The following is a 17,886-nucleotide window of genomic DNA, read 5'->3' on the forward strand; positions in this document are numbered from 1 at the left end:
ATCGCTCATTTCTTAAAATTCAATGCGCTCGGTTCTGATCACTTTCAAACCAAACAAAGTATGAGCTAGGTTGCGTTCGGTTCGGCTTGGTTCGTGAACAAACCTAGATGCGTGTGATAATTCGATTCGCTCTTTGTATACAAATATTAAAAATTAGTATCGGATACTCAATACCATAAAAATATCTTCTGAGTTCACTTGACCCTAGTACTTTGCACACCAATCCACCCTGCAAACACAACTATGAATACGAGAATTTTAAACTAGACACGATAGTATAGTTGAAACCAAAATCGACCTCTTCAATATATGACATATGTGTCTCACCTTTCATTACAAATTTGAGCTTTTTAAATACATGGACCGATGTTTAGTTTAATAAGGTTGCACCTAGGGACGGAACTAGCCCCTTTTAAGGGGACAACCGCTCATCTTAAGTATTTTTATTAATAGTGTTATACGTGTATAGGAATCCCAATCACTTCTCATAAAATTAGTGTTAAAACTTTCAGATTGCTCACATGCAACAAATTTCAAAGTCTGTCGCTGGTGCAAATGGATTTTCTTTTTTATAATATTGTTGCTTAATTGCTTTACACATGGATTAATACGTATTTATGAACTAGTAAGGGTAGGGGTAGTGGGGTGAACGAAGGAGCGTGATACAGATGGCTGTCTAGGTGGCTCGCGTACACCACTACACCACACTAGTGAAGCGGGGTGCAGACGAGGGGGGTGGTCGGGTCCGCGGCACATATCAAGCCGTTGAGCTTGTTTGACCGGTCAAACTAGCCGTTGAGCTAGTGTGGATTTAATAATTTTGTTTACCTAATAAATACAAATCCACACACATCATTTTAATAAAAACTCAACCCATTCTTTCGTATTCTCTTTAAAAACCACACTTTCCCTCTACCAAAACTTCGTTTTCTCTCCATATTTATAAAACTTCATTATAAATGGCATCGTCGTTATCGTCTTCATCTTCCAATTCTTCCGAAGAAGACGAACTCATTTGTTAAGCGGTTCAAACGACGATAAACTTTTTGATAGATGGAAAACGCCCCGGAGCCCCATTATTCCGACAACCACGAATTCATGATCGAAAGACCGCTAACGAAACTCTGATACGTCACTATATGGTGAGGATAGTTTTAGAACCTGTTTTCAAATGACTAGACGATTATTCATGCGTCTAGCAAATGACTTGCCGGAGAACTTTGAGTATTTTCAACAAAGGGATCACGCTAGAGGTAAGCCCATGTTCACGGCTACTCAAAATATTATCGTCGCTCTTCGGCAACTAGCGTATGGTGTTAATTGGCTCGGACATGTTGGACGACTATCTACAAATGGCTAAAAAGACCGGACGCGATGCGCATAACCACTTTTCTTTTGTTGAGGTATATAGTTTTATATAATTTTATTATTTACGTTTGTTTATATATTTTTAAATATTTAGATAATTTATATTTAATAATTATATTTAGGAGTCATATCGCTATACAAGCGGAGATACTTACGTAGACCAACAATGTATCAATGTAATGTTTTATATTATTATTAATGTTTTATATTATTATTAATGTAATGTTTTATATTATTATTTAATGTATTATTTAAAATAAGTAAATAAATAAAAAAATTGGATCAAGCACCGGAACACTTAGACCACTACACCCTCTGGGGCTAGGTTGAGGGGCTTGATCCAGGATCATGTTATCGCCTATGTGCCGGGTTTTGATTAGATTATTTGAGGCTCAACTAAGTCCCATTACTCTGGGCCTAAATAAGTTGGTTGGTATGTGTTAACATGGAGCCAACGATAGTACATTAAACCTGCTACCAACCACACCACGTGGTTCCTTTCCAAACCACACACAATGTCAAGGGTACATAATTTCATGTCACAAAACAGAGTAACTTAACTAGCTTTATCACATAAAAAGCATAAATCTTAATTAAGTCTTAAGTCTTTATTTTTTTTTATAATAATTTTTGGTTTCCATTGTAAATATAATCATAGATATTACATCAATATAGTAGGTAGGCGGGCAACAAGCTGCGCCGCCACCCCTTTCTGAATTGCAAACCCTAACCTGCTAAAGACATACCCCTGCCCCTTTGGAGTCGACATATTGCTATGCACAACATGTTGGACCCTGGTTAGGAAACGGATAGCTTCCGGTGCCAAGGAGCCAAATGTATCAAAAGCCAGAGGGACAAAAATATGTTGGTTCTCTTCACAGGCTTTAGCATGTTTCTCCACCTTCTTCGTTTCAGCCCTTTTCATTGCTTGCCCAGCTACAAACTCATTATCCCTCAAACCAGCTAAGGGAGATACCCCTGTAAGGTCAACACAAACGTCCTTTTACTTTCTAATATCTTGATTTGAACAACATTACTTTCTAATATCTATATCAATTTTCTTATTTAAAACTTATATTACAGAACAATAGTAAATGAATATGAGTGCATAAGGCACATATATAATGTCACATCATAGGGTTTTATATAAGACAATAATTGGAAATTTTGAGAATTGAGTAACCCACAAAATAGATTATCTAATTTTTCTTGATTTAAATAATTATAGGTATATATTTGTATACAACTAATTATTTATGTGTTTGCGTTCTTCTACGCGAGAGAGTTTCCAACGAGTCAAAACACGTTTAATTTAAAGCTAAGCTGGGTGGGATATTGATGCCTAAAGCTGAGTGGTTAAAACAACCAAAGTTGTGAAAATTTGGATGAAAATGAATTTAACGGTTTAAGGTGACATGACAAACCTTGGAGCGATTTATAAAGAGTTGTACTCATTGTTACAGTTTAAGGAAATTGCTTATTACTATCTTCTGGCTGCATTGTGGAGCTTATGGTATAATCATAACAAGAAGAGTTTTACGGCAAGGCTATTTTGTTTCACAAAGTTTGGGGTGATATAAAAGAATTGGTTTTCTTGTGACTCTCTATACGGTCGAAGACCTCTACAAGAGATTGTAGGTTATTATGGTTTGGTTTTAACATGGATGAAATAGTGTATTAGGTGTTTTGATTTAGCTCTTTCTGTTTTTCTTGGGTTTGTTCCTTGTCTTCTTGTTGAGATTTTTTATTAACATGTACTCTTTTTTATGTTTTTATACATAAGCCTTGTTATTAACATGTACTCGGGATTATAATTATCATTCACCCCCTTAATCTTGATTCGTTGCTTTCAGATCTTTAATCCCGATGAATTTCCTCATCTCTTCAAACAATATTTACAAACTGGCAGCGTAAACAGTTTCGTTTCTGTATTCATTATTTAAGAACACAATTTAGTGTGAAAAGTTTCAAATCCAACTTGTTTCTCCAACAAATGTCTCTTATAGTTTTCTTTCTTTCCACAAAACAGGCTAACACCAAAAAGTCCCAGTGCTATCTCGGGTGCGAGAGCTGCCATCTCCGTCATTACACACAATGTTTCAATTGTTGTAGCATTAGAGATAGACGTGTTTGTGTAAGAAGACGCACACAAGCTGTTTTAAGGGACCCGTGTTGAACACAAAGCTTCAACTAACTTTTGCGGATTAACTCGTTCATTCTTGTAGTCGAAGGCCATACGGTCATGAACATTACTCTGGACTCTGATTTAAATCAACTTCGGTTTATATAAAAGTGGGTTTTATACTTATGTTTGTTTTGTTTACTGTATTGTACTCGAAGTTACAATCAAGTAGAACTCATGAATGTGTATGTTCCCAAATCCCATGCACATGTTTGTCCTTTTGGAAAGACACTATTTTATTTTTGGTAAGATTGATCTCCTCCTCATGCGTTGTCACTTCACAGTCAACCTTCAAACTACACCTACTCATAGTACAAGCTTCGGTTTCCGCCATTCATTGTCTTTACTCACTACTACCAATTATAACATGTGATTCACCGTTTGTCACGCCACTTATGTATAAATACAAGGGTGTATTCATTAACAATTATGTAATAGTTTAACTAAAATACAATTATTATTTTTAAAGTTTTTATATTAAAACAATAATAGGGTATTATGGCTGGTTGGATTTATAGATGGCCACGACACTTGAAGCCCCTTGCTTGTTCCCGCACTAGAGAGGTAGAGCCCAATGCCCCCATTTCCTTATTTGGCATTTTTTTTGGAATGATATAATGGTTGTTATTTGGTGGTGATGTGTCAGCCAGTAGGGATTGGCGTCCAACCACATTTTATAACGAGGCTAATGTTATATGCTACCTTTTACAATATGCCGAAGATTTAAATTACCATATTAATTAGTTTCTTTACTCTTAAAATATTCTCTTAATGTAAGTTATTAAACAAGATTCAAATACATAATTAATATTAAGTAAATAACTATAACAAGATTGTAAAAGTTGCTAGACAGACCATAGGCGACAGACTGGGGAGTTGAGTGTATAGGAGTACTCGGACATTTTAAATTTGAAGAATTTTAACATTTGGATATTATATATACATCATCATTAGTTTACTAATATTTATAACAAAATAGGTAAATATTAATATAACTAAGGGATATACATTTTTAATTACAATTTTTTTCTAAAAATTTCCAACCAAGTTAATCGACTAGATCTGATTCTGACTAAGATCTTATCAATTAGACGAATTAAAGGAAGTTGTATAGTCCCACCACCGTGTAGTTATCGAGCACTTAGCCTTTTAGACTTACTTTTATAACATTGACTACAGTAATCATAGAAGTACCGGTATGATATTTCTTTCTTATTATAAAACAAAGAGGCTAGAGGACCCCTCCACTGTTAAGGCTGAGGGGTGTGGGGCGCTAACCAGGGCGCTAGAGCCCCTCCGCTCGCGCCCCAGGGCGCTAACCCCACACCACCGGGGCGCGAGCAGAGGCGCGAGCGGGGCGCGAGCGCGGAAATCCAGGCAGGCGTGAGGCTGGTCACGGGAGAAGAGAGATAAAAGGTGTCTTGGAGTTCGAAAAAGAGCCGTTGAGGGGTGTGGAATTAATTAAAAAATATATATTAGCTGGAGCCCCTCCACACCAGGGCCAGGGGCTCCAACGGGGGCTCCAACACCCCCCTTATCCAGTTTCTCTCTCTGCCACACGTCATAATATTATTGGCTGGAGCCCCCACTAGAGCCCCCATTAGAGCCCCCCACACCCCTTAGCCTAATAACCTAATATCATTAAAATGGGTCCAATCTTGTTATGATATGTTACATCAACTGGAAACAGTATGAGAATCCAACAAAACCAAATAACAATGATTTTTATGAAACCAAAATCCCATAAAAAAACAAAAAAAATAACATGGTTTAGTAGGATTGGGTTCACCAATTTGAATAGTTAACATAAGTACAGAACCCATGTGAAGGGCAAAATGGGTATTATATATATACATAATAAGGAGGAGAATATTTTTACTAGAAAGACAGTCAATAATTGATAGAGATAGTAAAAAGCAGCTAAATATGTACAAACATGTCACCCATCTTCATCATTACCTAAGCCCCAAAATAGTCATTTCCTACTACCCCCCCAAAAATAATAAAACTAATAATACAAGTAGAAACTAGTAAATATGTAGAAGGCAGACTTGTCAAAATGGGGCACTTTTGGTTCGGTTAAGCCTAGATTCTTTTGCAACCTGTGAAACACGCGCCTGCAATAAATATACCAAAAATCACTAAGGTATGTGATTTTTATAAGCTACTCTTAATAAATAAATTTATATATATTCATATAACGTTATCTATCTGATATGAAATGTTACTTTTTATAGTAACAAACCAAAACTTTTCATTTCTCATATAAATTTTGTACTTAATACTTTTATAATTATTTATTATAGATCTAGAATACTTTGTACCTTTACAAAAAGAATTAATTTACAAAACAATCATACGATAAAATAGCGCACATACATAGAACTGAAGTATATACTTCATAAAGAAAATTAGATTCAACTAACATGTTTTTGACTAGAGAGTTGTCTGGCTACAAATCAATTGAAATGAAAACTACATAATTCAAACAAACACGTGTATGTTGTAATTCTTTATTTTTTAATTGGAAAAGTTTGTGTGTGTATATATATATATGTATTTATTCTACTAAAGTCATAACATATGATTTATATTCTTAGTATAAACAAAAAACAACTTGTGTTAGTGGCCAAAGTAAGCAATTAGTCTTCTATCTCAAACTTTTTGTTCTTAATTACCAAAAATATATTTAATGTATCTTAATACATATAATGATATAAATGTATGCATATATAAATACTGGCATAACAAACAAAACCAACAAAGGGCCTCTAGCAAAGTGACACCAAGGTAATGGAAAACCAACAAATGGCCTCTAGCAAAGTGACACCAAGGTATTGAAAAAAATATTCTTCAAAGTGATCAAAAGATTTCAAGTACTGATACATATTCAGATGAAGGATGTAACTTGCAAGTTAGCTTTTCTAAAACATACCAAAAGTCATGAATATCGTAATTTTTCTTATTTTGTCACTACGTTTATATATAATCTCAATCTTATATTTTTTTTACTAATTATAACAAAGGAGAAAGAAATAAACAAAGATTTCCTATTCATGTACCAACATTTACATCATAAACGTTTATGACCAACATTTACGTTTCCAAAAATCACAGCATTTTCTCTCTGTTCATAACAAATGTGTTCACTTTGTATTTGTTTTCTATTCATGTACCATCATCAATGTTACATTTATGACAAAAAAATACCATTTTTAAAAATAATACACACATGAAAATAAAATGAATATCCAAAAAAATAGAAAATAAATAGGTAAAAAATTTAGTTGTAAACAAATTGTGTTTGACGTTGTCGGTCCAAATCCGATTCATATGTCATATTCCCATGTTTACGCCTAGGTGAACCCTCGCTAGGTCTAGATAGATTGGACCTCATAACATCGAATACCCCTTAGATTTTTCTAGGGGTTTAGCTTCCTTTTTTTTTTTTCAAAATAGTCATGATATTTATGTTTCAAGGCATTAATGATAACACAAGATAGAAAGTAAAATTCTTTTGACTATTATGGAAACTACTATTTCAGTATTTTGACAATAATGAGTATATATACTTAAAAATAGAAATATTTTAAATAATTTCTTTTTACACACACCACATAAAAAAAATGTATTTTTTTTAATTATAAAATATATAAATAATAATAATAATATAAAAAAAGAAAAGAATATTCTTTTTACCTCTTTTTGCAGCCTTTTGAGCTTTGCATTCTCCTTGGCTAATCTCATAACTTCATTTTCCAGCTCATCTGCACGAGTCTGCAAATCAATCAATTTCCCGGTGAAACCAAAACCCTAAATCAGTAATTACTCACAATTACAAAGATCAGGATCGAGTCAAACAAACCAACAAACCTGTTTTCTAGCTCTCGATCGAGCTGCCGACTCGCGGTTCTTCATCAGTCGCCGGAACTTTTCGTTGTACTCCGGAGGAGACGCGGTGGCCGGCGGAGTGAAAGTACACGGCAGTGGAATAGGGTTAGGATTGGGGTTAGGGTTAGGGTTTGGGTTAGGTCTAAGCCTCTTGTTGTTGTATGGATCTTCGGTGGGAGTGGTGAGTAAGGTTAGCATGGTGGTTGGTGACGGCGGCGGGTGGAAGTGAGTGGTGGCCGGAGACGGCGGACGTAGCGGCGGAGCGAAGAAGTTTTGGAAGTGAGTGGTGGTCGGCGACGGGAGGCTGCTGATGTCGTTCCATACGTCATCCATTGGTCTCATTGCGGAGTGAGGGGGTGACTGTGTAAGTTTTTAAGGTTAGAGAGTGGGTACTCAATTTGATATTATTATATAATGGAAAGAAGTTTCGTTTTTGGACCTCCAACTTTTGTTGAGTTGGAGTAATTAACCCTTGTTCAATGTGTTGTACTTTTTAACTAGGGGTGTTGGTTTCTAACACAACTGGAAGAGTGGAAGACGAAATGAAGGGTTTAGTAAATGCACTGTGCTAGGAATGAGTTATGTGACGGTTGATGTTTTGATTAATATGACTAGCTCATTTAATTAATTAAGTAGGTCCATATGCTAACTTGTTTAATTCATATTTTTTAAATGTCAACTAGTGTTTAAAACTTGAATCCTAACCACCATCCTAATTGGTACATTTATAGGTTAGAGTCCGTATTAAGTGTAAACAAGTAGTGTTAGAGCTACAAAATATTAAGTGTTTATAGGTTAGAGTCCATATATGACAAATAAAAATGTGCATGGGTTACCTTTGGATTAAGCAATTTAATTCGAAACCAATCAACACGGAAATATATATAGATACGAAGATGTGAAACAAGATTAATATGAAAAAGTCCTAATTGTGACGCATGATGAAAACAATTATATATATTTTATTAATGGTTTAATATTAATTTATATATTAAGTTGAATGTTGTAGTTTTATGTATTTTCTTTATGTTTTATATTTAATAAGTTAGATTATATAGTCAACACATCAGTTCGTATTAACAAAGCAAATGTTTCCCAATTTGACCATAAAATCGGTTTGGGACTCGGTTTGTTTATTTATTTGTATAAGGTTTATTTGAGTCCAGTCTTAACACGTTTGTTATTTGGTCATGATTTAAAACTAGTTATGGGACAAGGCCATTTATTACGTTTGGGTCGAATAGGTTTAGTATGTTTAACGCTGTGGAGGCGTCATTGAAGAGGTAGGTCCCAGCAGAGCCCAGTTGGACCCGCAAGACTCACCTTGAAAAGGGACGTCTGCGCAGTTGAACCCGCAAGACTCCTTAACGGACGTCTGCGCGGTTGAACCCGCAAGACTTAAGGGACGTCTGCGCAGAGACCAACTGGATCCGCAGGACCCACCATGCTCAGAGACGTGACGTCCTTACGCGCAGTACGCAAGCTGGTCCCGCAGGAAAAGCCTCCCAATGGTGAAATACTCCGCCTGTTCCCGCAGCTGCGGATACATGCCATCAGGGAAGGCTACCCGCGCAGCAAGGCTACACGCACAAGGCACAACTCATAATAATTCAGTAATGTCACCTGAAGAAGGAATGAGCAAAGCCGGGAATACTCCCGCCCAAATGAGCCAGTCCGTACGATACTGGAGGATCTTTTGTACTGTACCTGACGAGGTATGGACAAAAGATCTGACCAAAGATACGACAGCTCACTGACAACAGTATGACGAGCAGCACACTCTTGTACTGTATGTCACTATTAGCCTCTGCCTACTCACCAACCTGTCGGAGGACGTGCATAGCCTGCAGTTGGTGGAACAGGAATAGTACACAGCCGGCCTGGTCACTATCAGCCGCTGCCTACCCACCAACCACCAGCATGACATGTGCGTAGCCCACAGTTGGCAGAACAGGAACACTATTCAGCCGGCTGTACCTTCTTGGAAACCTACATTCGGCTATAAATACTCCAACACCTTGGAATGGTATTATCTTATCTTACATCGTATCTCATATCTCATATCTTGATATATTACCTGATATATGCTCTAGTCATTCTCTTAATATACACTTATATTCAAGAGCAACCTAGTCTGATTCTCACGCCGGAGGGTGGTCACAAGGAGGTACCCCCCCTTCTCAGTGACGAGCTCACGGTGTCTGTTTTGCAGGTTATCAGAAGAACCATCTTTGCCGGATCTAACCCCTCGTGGGAAACATTTATTTAGCCCCCAGATTATCCGTAATCTGCCCGGGGTCGATTAGTGTTTCTTCATTAGCGCCATCCGTGCATAAAAGCTAGAACTTAATTCTCAGTTTTCTCAAAACTTCTGGAAAGATGGTTAAAGTTACTCTGGTCCCAAAACCAGCAAGTGACCAAGAAATACCGGTAACCACAACCCCAGCTACTAGGGGGAATACCGGCGACTACACAGTTTTTACGAACACTACCTCGGTTACCCAAGCTGGGGCAAGTGCAGTAAATAATCTTTCACTGGGATTCACCGATACCCAGTTAGAGAGACAACGAACGAGGCTCCCCCGCCAAACACTCGATGAAGTTAAAGCGTGGGCGGAAGCACGTCAAAAAGAATTCCAAGCTGAGTTGGATGAACGCTTGCGTTCACTCCAACAGGCTGATGAATTCGTAGAGTACTTGGACAATGATTCGGAGGAATCCGATAGTGACGCAAACCCTCGTCATAGGGCGAAAGGGAAGCGTAAGGAAACGGACTCCCAACCGAGAAGGCATTTTGGAGAAACCTTCAAACCAAAAAACGCGGGTGGAAACCCACGTGACTTCTCCAAAACATTTAGACCAACTGCGGCAAATGCGGGAACGTCCAAATTTGCAAGGGACATTGCGGAAGCAATCGCCCCGAAAAGTGCCAAACAGATGTCCAACATCGGCACTTACGATGGTATATCTGATCCAGACGATCATTTGAACAGATTCATAGCGGGGGCAACCGTCAGTAATTGGACGGAACCTACGTGGTGTTACATGTTCCAAATGACGCTTGTTGGGCCAGCCAGAGCGTGGTTCGATCGTCTACCGGTCAACCACATCTACGATTGGGCAGACTTCCAACAGAAGTTTAGCCAACACTTCAGCCAACAAAGAAAGTATACCGAAGAGCAATGGACAATCCTCAATTGCATTCGAGAGGAAGATGAATCTTTGCCAGACTTCATCACTCGCTTCAACTCAAAGAAGCTAAGTCTGGGTAATATTAGCGAAGATCTTGTTCGCGCTGCTTTCATCCAGGGCGCGAAAGACCCAGAGCTCATCCGCACCTTAACGGGTAAAGATGGCATGCCATCCACATGGGATGCCATCATGACAGCAGCTAAACGCTTTGCGAAAACGGAGAGACAACTGGGTAGAGATCTCCCCCAGAGCACAAACCTCTACACCCAGAAAACAAGAGAAGACAACGTCCTTACCGCCCGACTAAACAAAAAGCGGAAGCTAGGCATTTGGCAGTCAAGGGTAAACTTTGACACCTCATCCGGCTTGCAACATCGGTTAGGCGGAATGGATAACGTACAGTCGAACCAGAACTCCAGATGGACGCCACTCACCAAAAGCGTCACCGAGATATTCGCCACTGAGAAGCTCCCATGGCCAAAGGCTCTAATAATCCGACATCGTCACAATGCTGATCGGAGCAAATACTGTGACTTTCACAGGACAAAAGGCCACAACACTGAAGAATGCACAGACGTGAAAGACATCGTCGAAGCATTTTTCAGAGATGGGACGCTCGCGCACCTCGTGGTGTAACGAACGCTGAGCAGGCTGATGCGTGTAGAACCCCAGTTGGGGAAAACACGAATAAAACTGCAGCTTCAATGTTGGAGACTACATACTGCGTAAACAACGAGATTCCGAACCAAGTGCATATCGGCTCGAAAGGCTCGATGACACTCCCAAGAACATGGAAGGGAGCTCAATTACACAATCTGCATGTAGATCAATTCCAAACTTGTAAAAGAAAAGGCCCAGAGCCACTTCTAATAGAAATGATTCTCCTTATCACATTGACGCTGATGGTCTTACATTTATGAACTTTCCACACTGATATGCCGGTCTTCACCGCATACATAAGTAGGGAAAGAAGTCGTTGCGTGTGGAAGGCGGCAAAACCCGCATAAACACAAAAAACGGCAAACCTTCACGCCGGTCAGTCATAGGCAAAGTTTGGTGATCCCACTAAATGAAAGTGCCGGTCCTAACAGCACAAATCATGATAGAGGAAACCGAACTAACCTATTGACAACCGCGCGTCGAACGGTTAATTTATTCAAAACACTGATATGCCGGTTTTCACCGCATAAATAAGTGTAAAGAAATCGTTGCGTGTGGACGGCGGCAAAACCCGCGTAAACACAATAAACGGAAAACCTCCACGCAGGTCAGATATTGGTAAAGTTTAGCCATCCTAAGTGCAAGTGACGGTCTTACCCGCACAATCACGAAGGAGGAAGCAAAACTTCAACCTATTATCTACCACGTTCAAATGTTAACTTATTTAGAACACTTGGAAGGTTGCTAATTTAAACTAAAGTATGCATGAGCAAGTCATATAACGTTTGTAAAGCAAGTCATCCAGTGAAAGTAGCGGTCCTACCCGCACAAAGATTTATATTTCATAATAATTCATTACAAGAATGGCCGGGTAACTACCCGCCTACATGAATATAAATCTATACAATGTAAACCTATCCTAACAGTGGGAAGGGATCTTAAGGTTCAAGCTTCAGGACCACTCCCTCCAAACCCACTTGTACCCGCACCATCAGTTGGCTGTGGCGGTTCAAGGAAGGTCTTTAGAATGGCTAGCCCATCATCAGCAGCAACAACTTCGTTCACCTTCTCCACCACCGGATGCGGGAAGGCGGCATACTGGTTCACTGCTTGGTCATATACAGCTTCAGTATCCACATCATATAAAGGGAAGTTGGAAGGCGGGATGCCTTTCTCAACGAACCCTAGACCAAGCAGGAAGCCGGCCTTTTCCCCATCCTCATGAGAAGCGTTGAGGGCTGCGCTCATGGCATCGTCGTATGATGTGTCCGTGAAGACTCGATGCACAACCTACAAGAAAAAATACAAGTATCAAAACCTTTTCTATTTACAAAGAAAAGCGTAAAGATATTATGAAATTACGCATACCTGAGACAACGCTTCTCGAAGAAGCCATTCCTTGGCAACCAGAGCCTCCTGGAGGGCGGCTTGAGCTTGGTTACGGGCGCGTTCGGCTTCACTTTTGTTAAGGTTGGCAAGCAACACTTCCTTAGCAGCAGCCTCTTCAACGCCCTTTAGCTTCCGCTCAGTGTGGTCAAGCACGCCCCTCTTGTCCAAGATCTCTTGGAGCTTCTTGGCGTCTTCCATAGCCAAGGCATCATGAGCCTGCTGGAGCCTCTCTAGCTTGGCTTTAAGCTCCTCATTCTCAATGCGTAGAGGCTCAGCAATAGCTTCAGCCTTGGTGGCCCTCTCAGTTGCATTCCGGGCAGTTTCCTTAGCCAGCCGAAGCTGTTCATTAACAGCTTGGGCAGCCTTGGAACGGGCCTCGAGACGGGCCTGAACTTCAACTTCAAGGGCCTGGAAGGCCTTCTACTTTTCCGCAGCCACTGCGGCAAGACTCTTGTTCTCCTCCCGGATGGCCCGCGCCTGAGCCACTTCCAGGCTACGCGCCGTCTTTAACTTGTCGTTTTCACGACAAAGTAACTCGACGCGCGGCTGCATCCGGGCAAGGAGAATCCGCAATTCATTCGACAGCCTACCCTCCTGGTAGCAGGACATGGCTTCCCCCAGCGCACCGGCGGGGGCGGCGTGGCGCGCCCATTCGACGCATTCTACAGGCGTCCGAAGGGTTGTTCCTCGGCGGATGTTCCATCGTGGAACATACACTTCATTGGAATCCGACACTGTAAAAGCAAAAGCAGTTAGGAAAAGATGATAATATATATATATATATATATATATATATATATATATATATATATAAAATAAATGCCAAAATAACCCTACGCACCTGTAGGGTCGACGACAGGCCTGTAGCCGCCAAACCCATCACCCGAACCTAACGGATATCCATCCAAGAGGTCAGGCAGATGGGAAGGAGGCAGAGATTGGCTTGACGCCCCAACCCCGGACATACATGAAGGACCGGCCGTAGTCGCCGGCACCGGCGCCGGAGGAGGCATAGCGGAGGCTGCCTTGGTAGAAACCAGCGGAGGTGAACTCACAACCGCGGCAGCGGCTGCGGAAGAATCCACAGTAACATTCACCGCCGGCTCAGTGAAGGATCAGTAAATATGGCACTGACAGCCGGCGGAGATGTCATCACAGTTGGAACAGTTGGCTCAACCGGGTGAGCAACTGAACCAACTGAAGCAGGCGCAGACGCCTGGGTCATCGCCTCGGGTAGGTTGACCAAACCTACCGTCATGGGTCCGGAGGTGCTCCTCCCCGCTCCACCCTGGAATGCGGTAGCATCCACGCCTGCACAAAGAAGATATAAGTATAATGGTGGAAAGCTATGCAGTTAAAGGAAGATTATACTTACGGGTTTTCTTGAGCCTAAAGGTTCTGACAGGCGGGGACGAACCCGATGGAGCCGGCCTCTTCACGCCGCTCACCGTCGTCACACTGGGCTGCCCGGAGGTGACAGCCGTCTCAACCTCCGGAACAGTGGTCTCACTACCACCAGGGTTCCCCGCCGCCTCCTCGCTCTGGGTTTCCGAGTCAGACCGGACAACCGGATCGGCGGTGGAGGCAACCTTCGCCTTGCCCTTCGCGCCAGTGGCCTTCTTTTTCCGCAACAACGGAGGACCATCTGCGGATTCCTCATCAGAAGATGACAAGATTAGAGGAATTCCAGCAGAGGTTTCAGCATTGAGAGGTCGAGGATTGAATAACTCCTTACCTGGCCGCGTGGCGCTCAGAATGGGGTGGCCTGGCGGGTAGACCTCCACAAACCGATCCCTCGTTTGCTCCAAGATGGGCAACTCGTTCTCATCGAGAGCACGAGTACCCATCCGAGCGGGACCATCAGCCTCCCGCGGATGCGGGAGCGACTGCAAGTCGTTTCCCTCTGAAATAAAAAGAAGAAACAGTTAGAAGAAAAACCTATATCAACAAAGAAGACAGAGCATACCGTAAGGGACAGAGTTCAAACCGTATTCGAGGACGATGGGAATCCGTAACGCCTCCTTCCACACCCGGCTCATCCCGAGCATCGCCATCCCAGACTCCGCAAAGTGGTACACCGGAGTCTGGATCCGGGAGATCTTGGCGAACCAATCCGCCTCCTGGTAATTGGGGGCGTGAAGGGCGGGGAGTGCTCTCCCATTCTTAAACGTCATCGCAAGGGGGACGACGCGAGCGGAAATATAGAGAAATTCCCGCTTCCACGACCGAAGACTGCGCTCGGTAGCGTAGATCTTCAAACCCTTGATCCGATTGACCAAGGTGTACCACCCCTGGATGCACCTCCAGGAGTAGAAAGTCATCAACCGATCAACGTGGGGCTCCACGCCCAGAATGAGGCACACCCACTCAAAGTGGCGGATCTTGGCGATCGCCATCGGGTGTACCTCCGTCAGATGCACACCGTGCCTTTCCAAGACACGGTATACAAACTTCGTCAATGGGAACCTGAGATTCCCATAAACGAAGAATGCAGCGTACACCCCTATCTTGCCCCTGGGGGCATCGTACACCGTCTGGTGTGGCTCCGGAAACTCAGGCTTGAACGGCTCGAGCATGAACTTCCGGACGATGTACTGGTAGAGGTCAATAGGAAGAGCGCACTGGCACTCGCCAGCAGTGCTCTTGTCGTCCTTTTCGGACGTCGACGTCGGGTTCTCGACGAACAACTCAGACTCCTCGGCAGTGGCCTCAAAATCACGGGTAGAAGACATGTTTTGGATGTACAGAACAACGATTTCAGAAGAATGCTCGACGGAATAGTGAGTATTCGCCGGAAATCGTTTAGAAGATGAAGAGAGAAGTGAAAGTGTGGACTAAGATGCACCCTCTCGCCCTTTATATACTCATCGCAATTAATGCGATGAATTTAATGCGGAAGAGAGAGAAATCGCAGGTGCAATGAAACTATGACGTGGCAAAGAGCAAGCTGGCAACAGCTGTTGAAAGGACGCGTGCCATTAATTTCGCGCCCACGCGCCCGAAAAATCGCGCCCACGCGCCTGAAAAAGCGCCTGGAATGACCATATACTGTCACGTCGCCATAACTTCCTGCACGTCCTGACACTGTCAGAAGAAACCGTCGGACGACGTTTCAACAGTTTGGACTGTTCTTATCCTTTCACCAACTCTTCGAATTTCAAAAAGATTCAAAAAGATTCAAAGTAAGCGGGAATATACCCCTTACCTTGGGAACCAAGTAACTATAAGACAGGTGCGAGTACAGGGTTAAGGCAAAACCCTTCACATACTTAGCACCTGCAGGGAATTGAAGCCAAGAATACCTCGGCAACCAAGTAACCATAAGACGGGTGAGAGTACAGTGTCAAAGCAAAACCCTTCACATACTTAGCACCCGCAGGGAATTGAAGCCAGGAGTACCTTGGAAGTAAAGTAACTATATGACGAGTGCGGGTACAGTGTCAAGGCGAAACCCTTCACATACCTAGCACTCCGCAGGGAATTGAAACCAAGAAGGATCTTCTGGGCAGTGCTTGCGGAAACGGGAATAACATCCCCGCGTAGCGGGAACGTCGAGAACTAGATTGTTTGAACCTCCAAGATGGAATTGGTGGTTTAAACATAATTGATCACTATGTTCAAAACTACCAAAACCTCATGGAGAATATACACAAGTGGAACTCAACGCTCCTGACTTGCGAGGAGGTTACAGACCCACCCGCATCACACCCAAAGATCAAGCAGAAAAGTCGGGAATTTCTGCTCGTGACATTAGGACTTCCGCGGGAAGAATCCCCATGGAAAACCTTAAAATTAAACCCTTTTCAAAACCCTTTGCCTAAGTCCAAAAGTTCACCTCATTAACAATTCATGAAAAGAACATTGGACTGGGGGACTTGAAGAGGTAGGTCCCAGCAGAGCCCAGTTGGACCCACAAGACTCACCTTGAAAAGGGACGTCTGCGCAGTTGAACCCGCAAGACTCCTTAACGGACGTCTGCGCGGTTGAACCCGCAAGACTTAAGGGACGTCTGCGCAGAGACCAACTGGATCCGCAGGACCCACCATGCTCAGAGACGTGACGTCCTTACGCGCAGTACGCAAGCTGGTCCCGCAGGAAAAGCCTCCCAATGGTGAAATACTCCGCCTGTTCCCGCAGCTGCGGATACAAGCCATCAGGGAAGGCTACCCGCGCAGCAAGGCTACACGCACAAGGCACAACTCATAATAATTCAGTAATGTCACCTGAAGAAGGAATGAGCAAAGCCGGGAATACTCCCGCCCAAATGAGCCAGTCCGTACGATACTGGAGGATCTTTTGTACTGTACCTGACGAGGTATGGACAAAAGATCTGACCAAAGATACGACAGCTCACTGACAACAGTATGACGAGCAGCACGCTCTTGTACTGTATGTCACTATTAGCCTCTGCCTACTCACCAACCTGTCGGAGGACGTGCATAGCCTGCAGTTGGTGGAACATGAATAGTACACAGCCGGCCTGGTCACTATCAGCCGCTGCCTACCCACCAACCACCAGCATGGCATGTGCGTAGCCCACAATTGGCAGAACAGGAACACTATTCAGCCGGCTGTACCTTCTTGGAAACCTACCTTCGGCTATAAATACTCCAACACCTTGGAATGGTATTATCTTATCTTACATCGTATCTCATATCTCATATCTTGATATATTACCTAATATCTGCTCTAGTCATTCTCTTAATATACACTTATATTCAAGAGCAACCTAGTCTGATTCTCACGCCGGAGGGTGGTCACAAGGAGGTACCCCCCCCCTTCTCAGTGATGAGCTCACGGTGTCTGTTTTGCAGGTTATCAGAAGAACCATCTTTGCCGGATCTAACCCCTCGTGGGAAACATCTATTTAGCCCCCAGATTATCCGTAATCTGCCCGGGGTCGATTAGTGTTTCTTCAGTCATGGTAACCAACCATTAGACGTTTTAGTAAGTTTTAATAGTGTCTACCGAATAAATGCTTTTCATATACTAGAAAAACTTATTTTATATATTTTTTGAGATCAGACGTGGAACACAATCTTTATTATGTGAAGTAATATTCCAAGAGCGATTGTGAAAGCGATTAAAGCGATAACAAACCGAGACAAGAAAAACAATTATTCTAGTTATGCCACTACGATTCATGGCAATTTCTTTTGAATTTAGATATTGATGTCTCTATTATACAACCAACACATCAATAT

General features: G+C 42.3%; 1 protein-coding gene across 1 annotated transcript; it reads right to left on the reverse strand.

Moving 5' to 3' along the window:
* Positions 1-5,379: 5,379 nt before the first annotated feature.
* Positions 5,380-7,895, reverse strand: LOC143546625 (uncharacterized). The gene is made up of 3 exons (XM_077038258.1): positions 7,424-7,895; positions 7,250-7,327; positions 5,380-5,667 (listed from the first exon to the last, which is right to left on the reverse strand). The coding sequence occupies exons 1-3, from the start codon at positions 7,781-7,783 to the stop codon at positions 5,605-5,607; spliced, it is 501 nt and encodes a 166-aa protein (XP_076894373.1). The 5' UTR covers positions 7,784-7,895; the 3' UTR covers positions 5,380-5,604.
* Positions 7,896-17,886: the final 9,991 nt, after the last annotated feature.

The sequence above is a fragment of the Bidens hawaiensis genome, unplaced genomic scaffold (genome assembly GCF_021521415.1).
Source record: "Bidens hawaiensis isolate Kalapana, Puna unplaced genomic scaffold, B.hawaiensis_p1.1 tig00014406_1, whole genome shotgun sequence".
NCBI lineage: Eukaryota > Viridiplantae > Streptophyta > Magnoliopsida > Asterales > Asteraceae > Bidens > Bidens hawaiensis.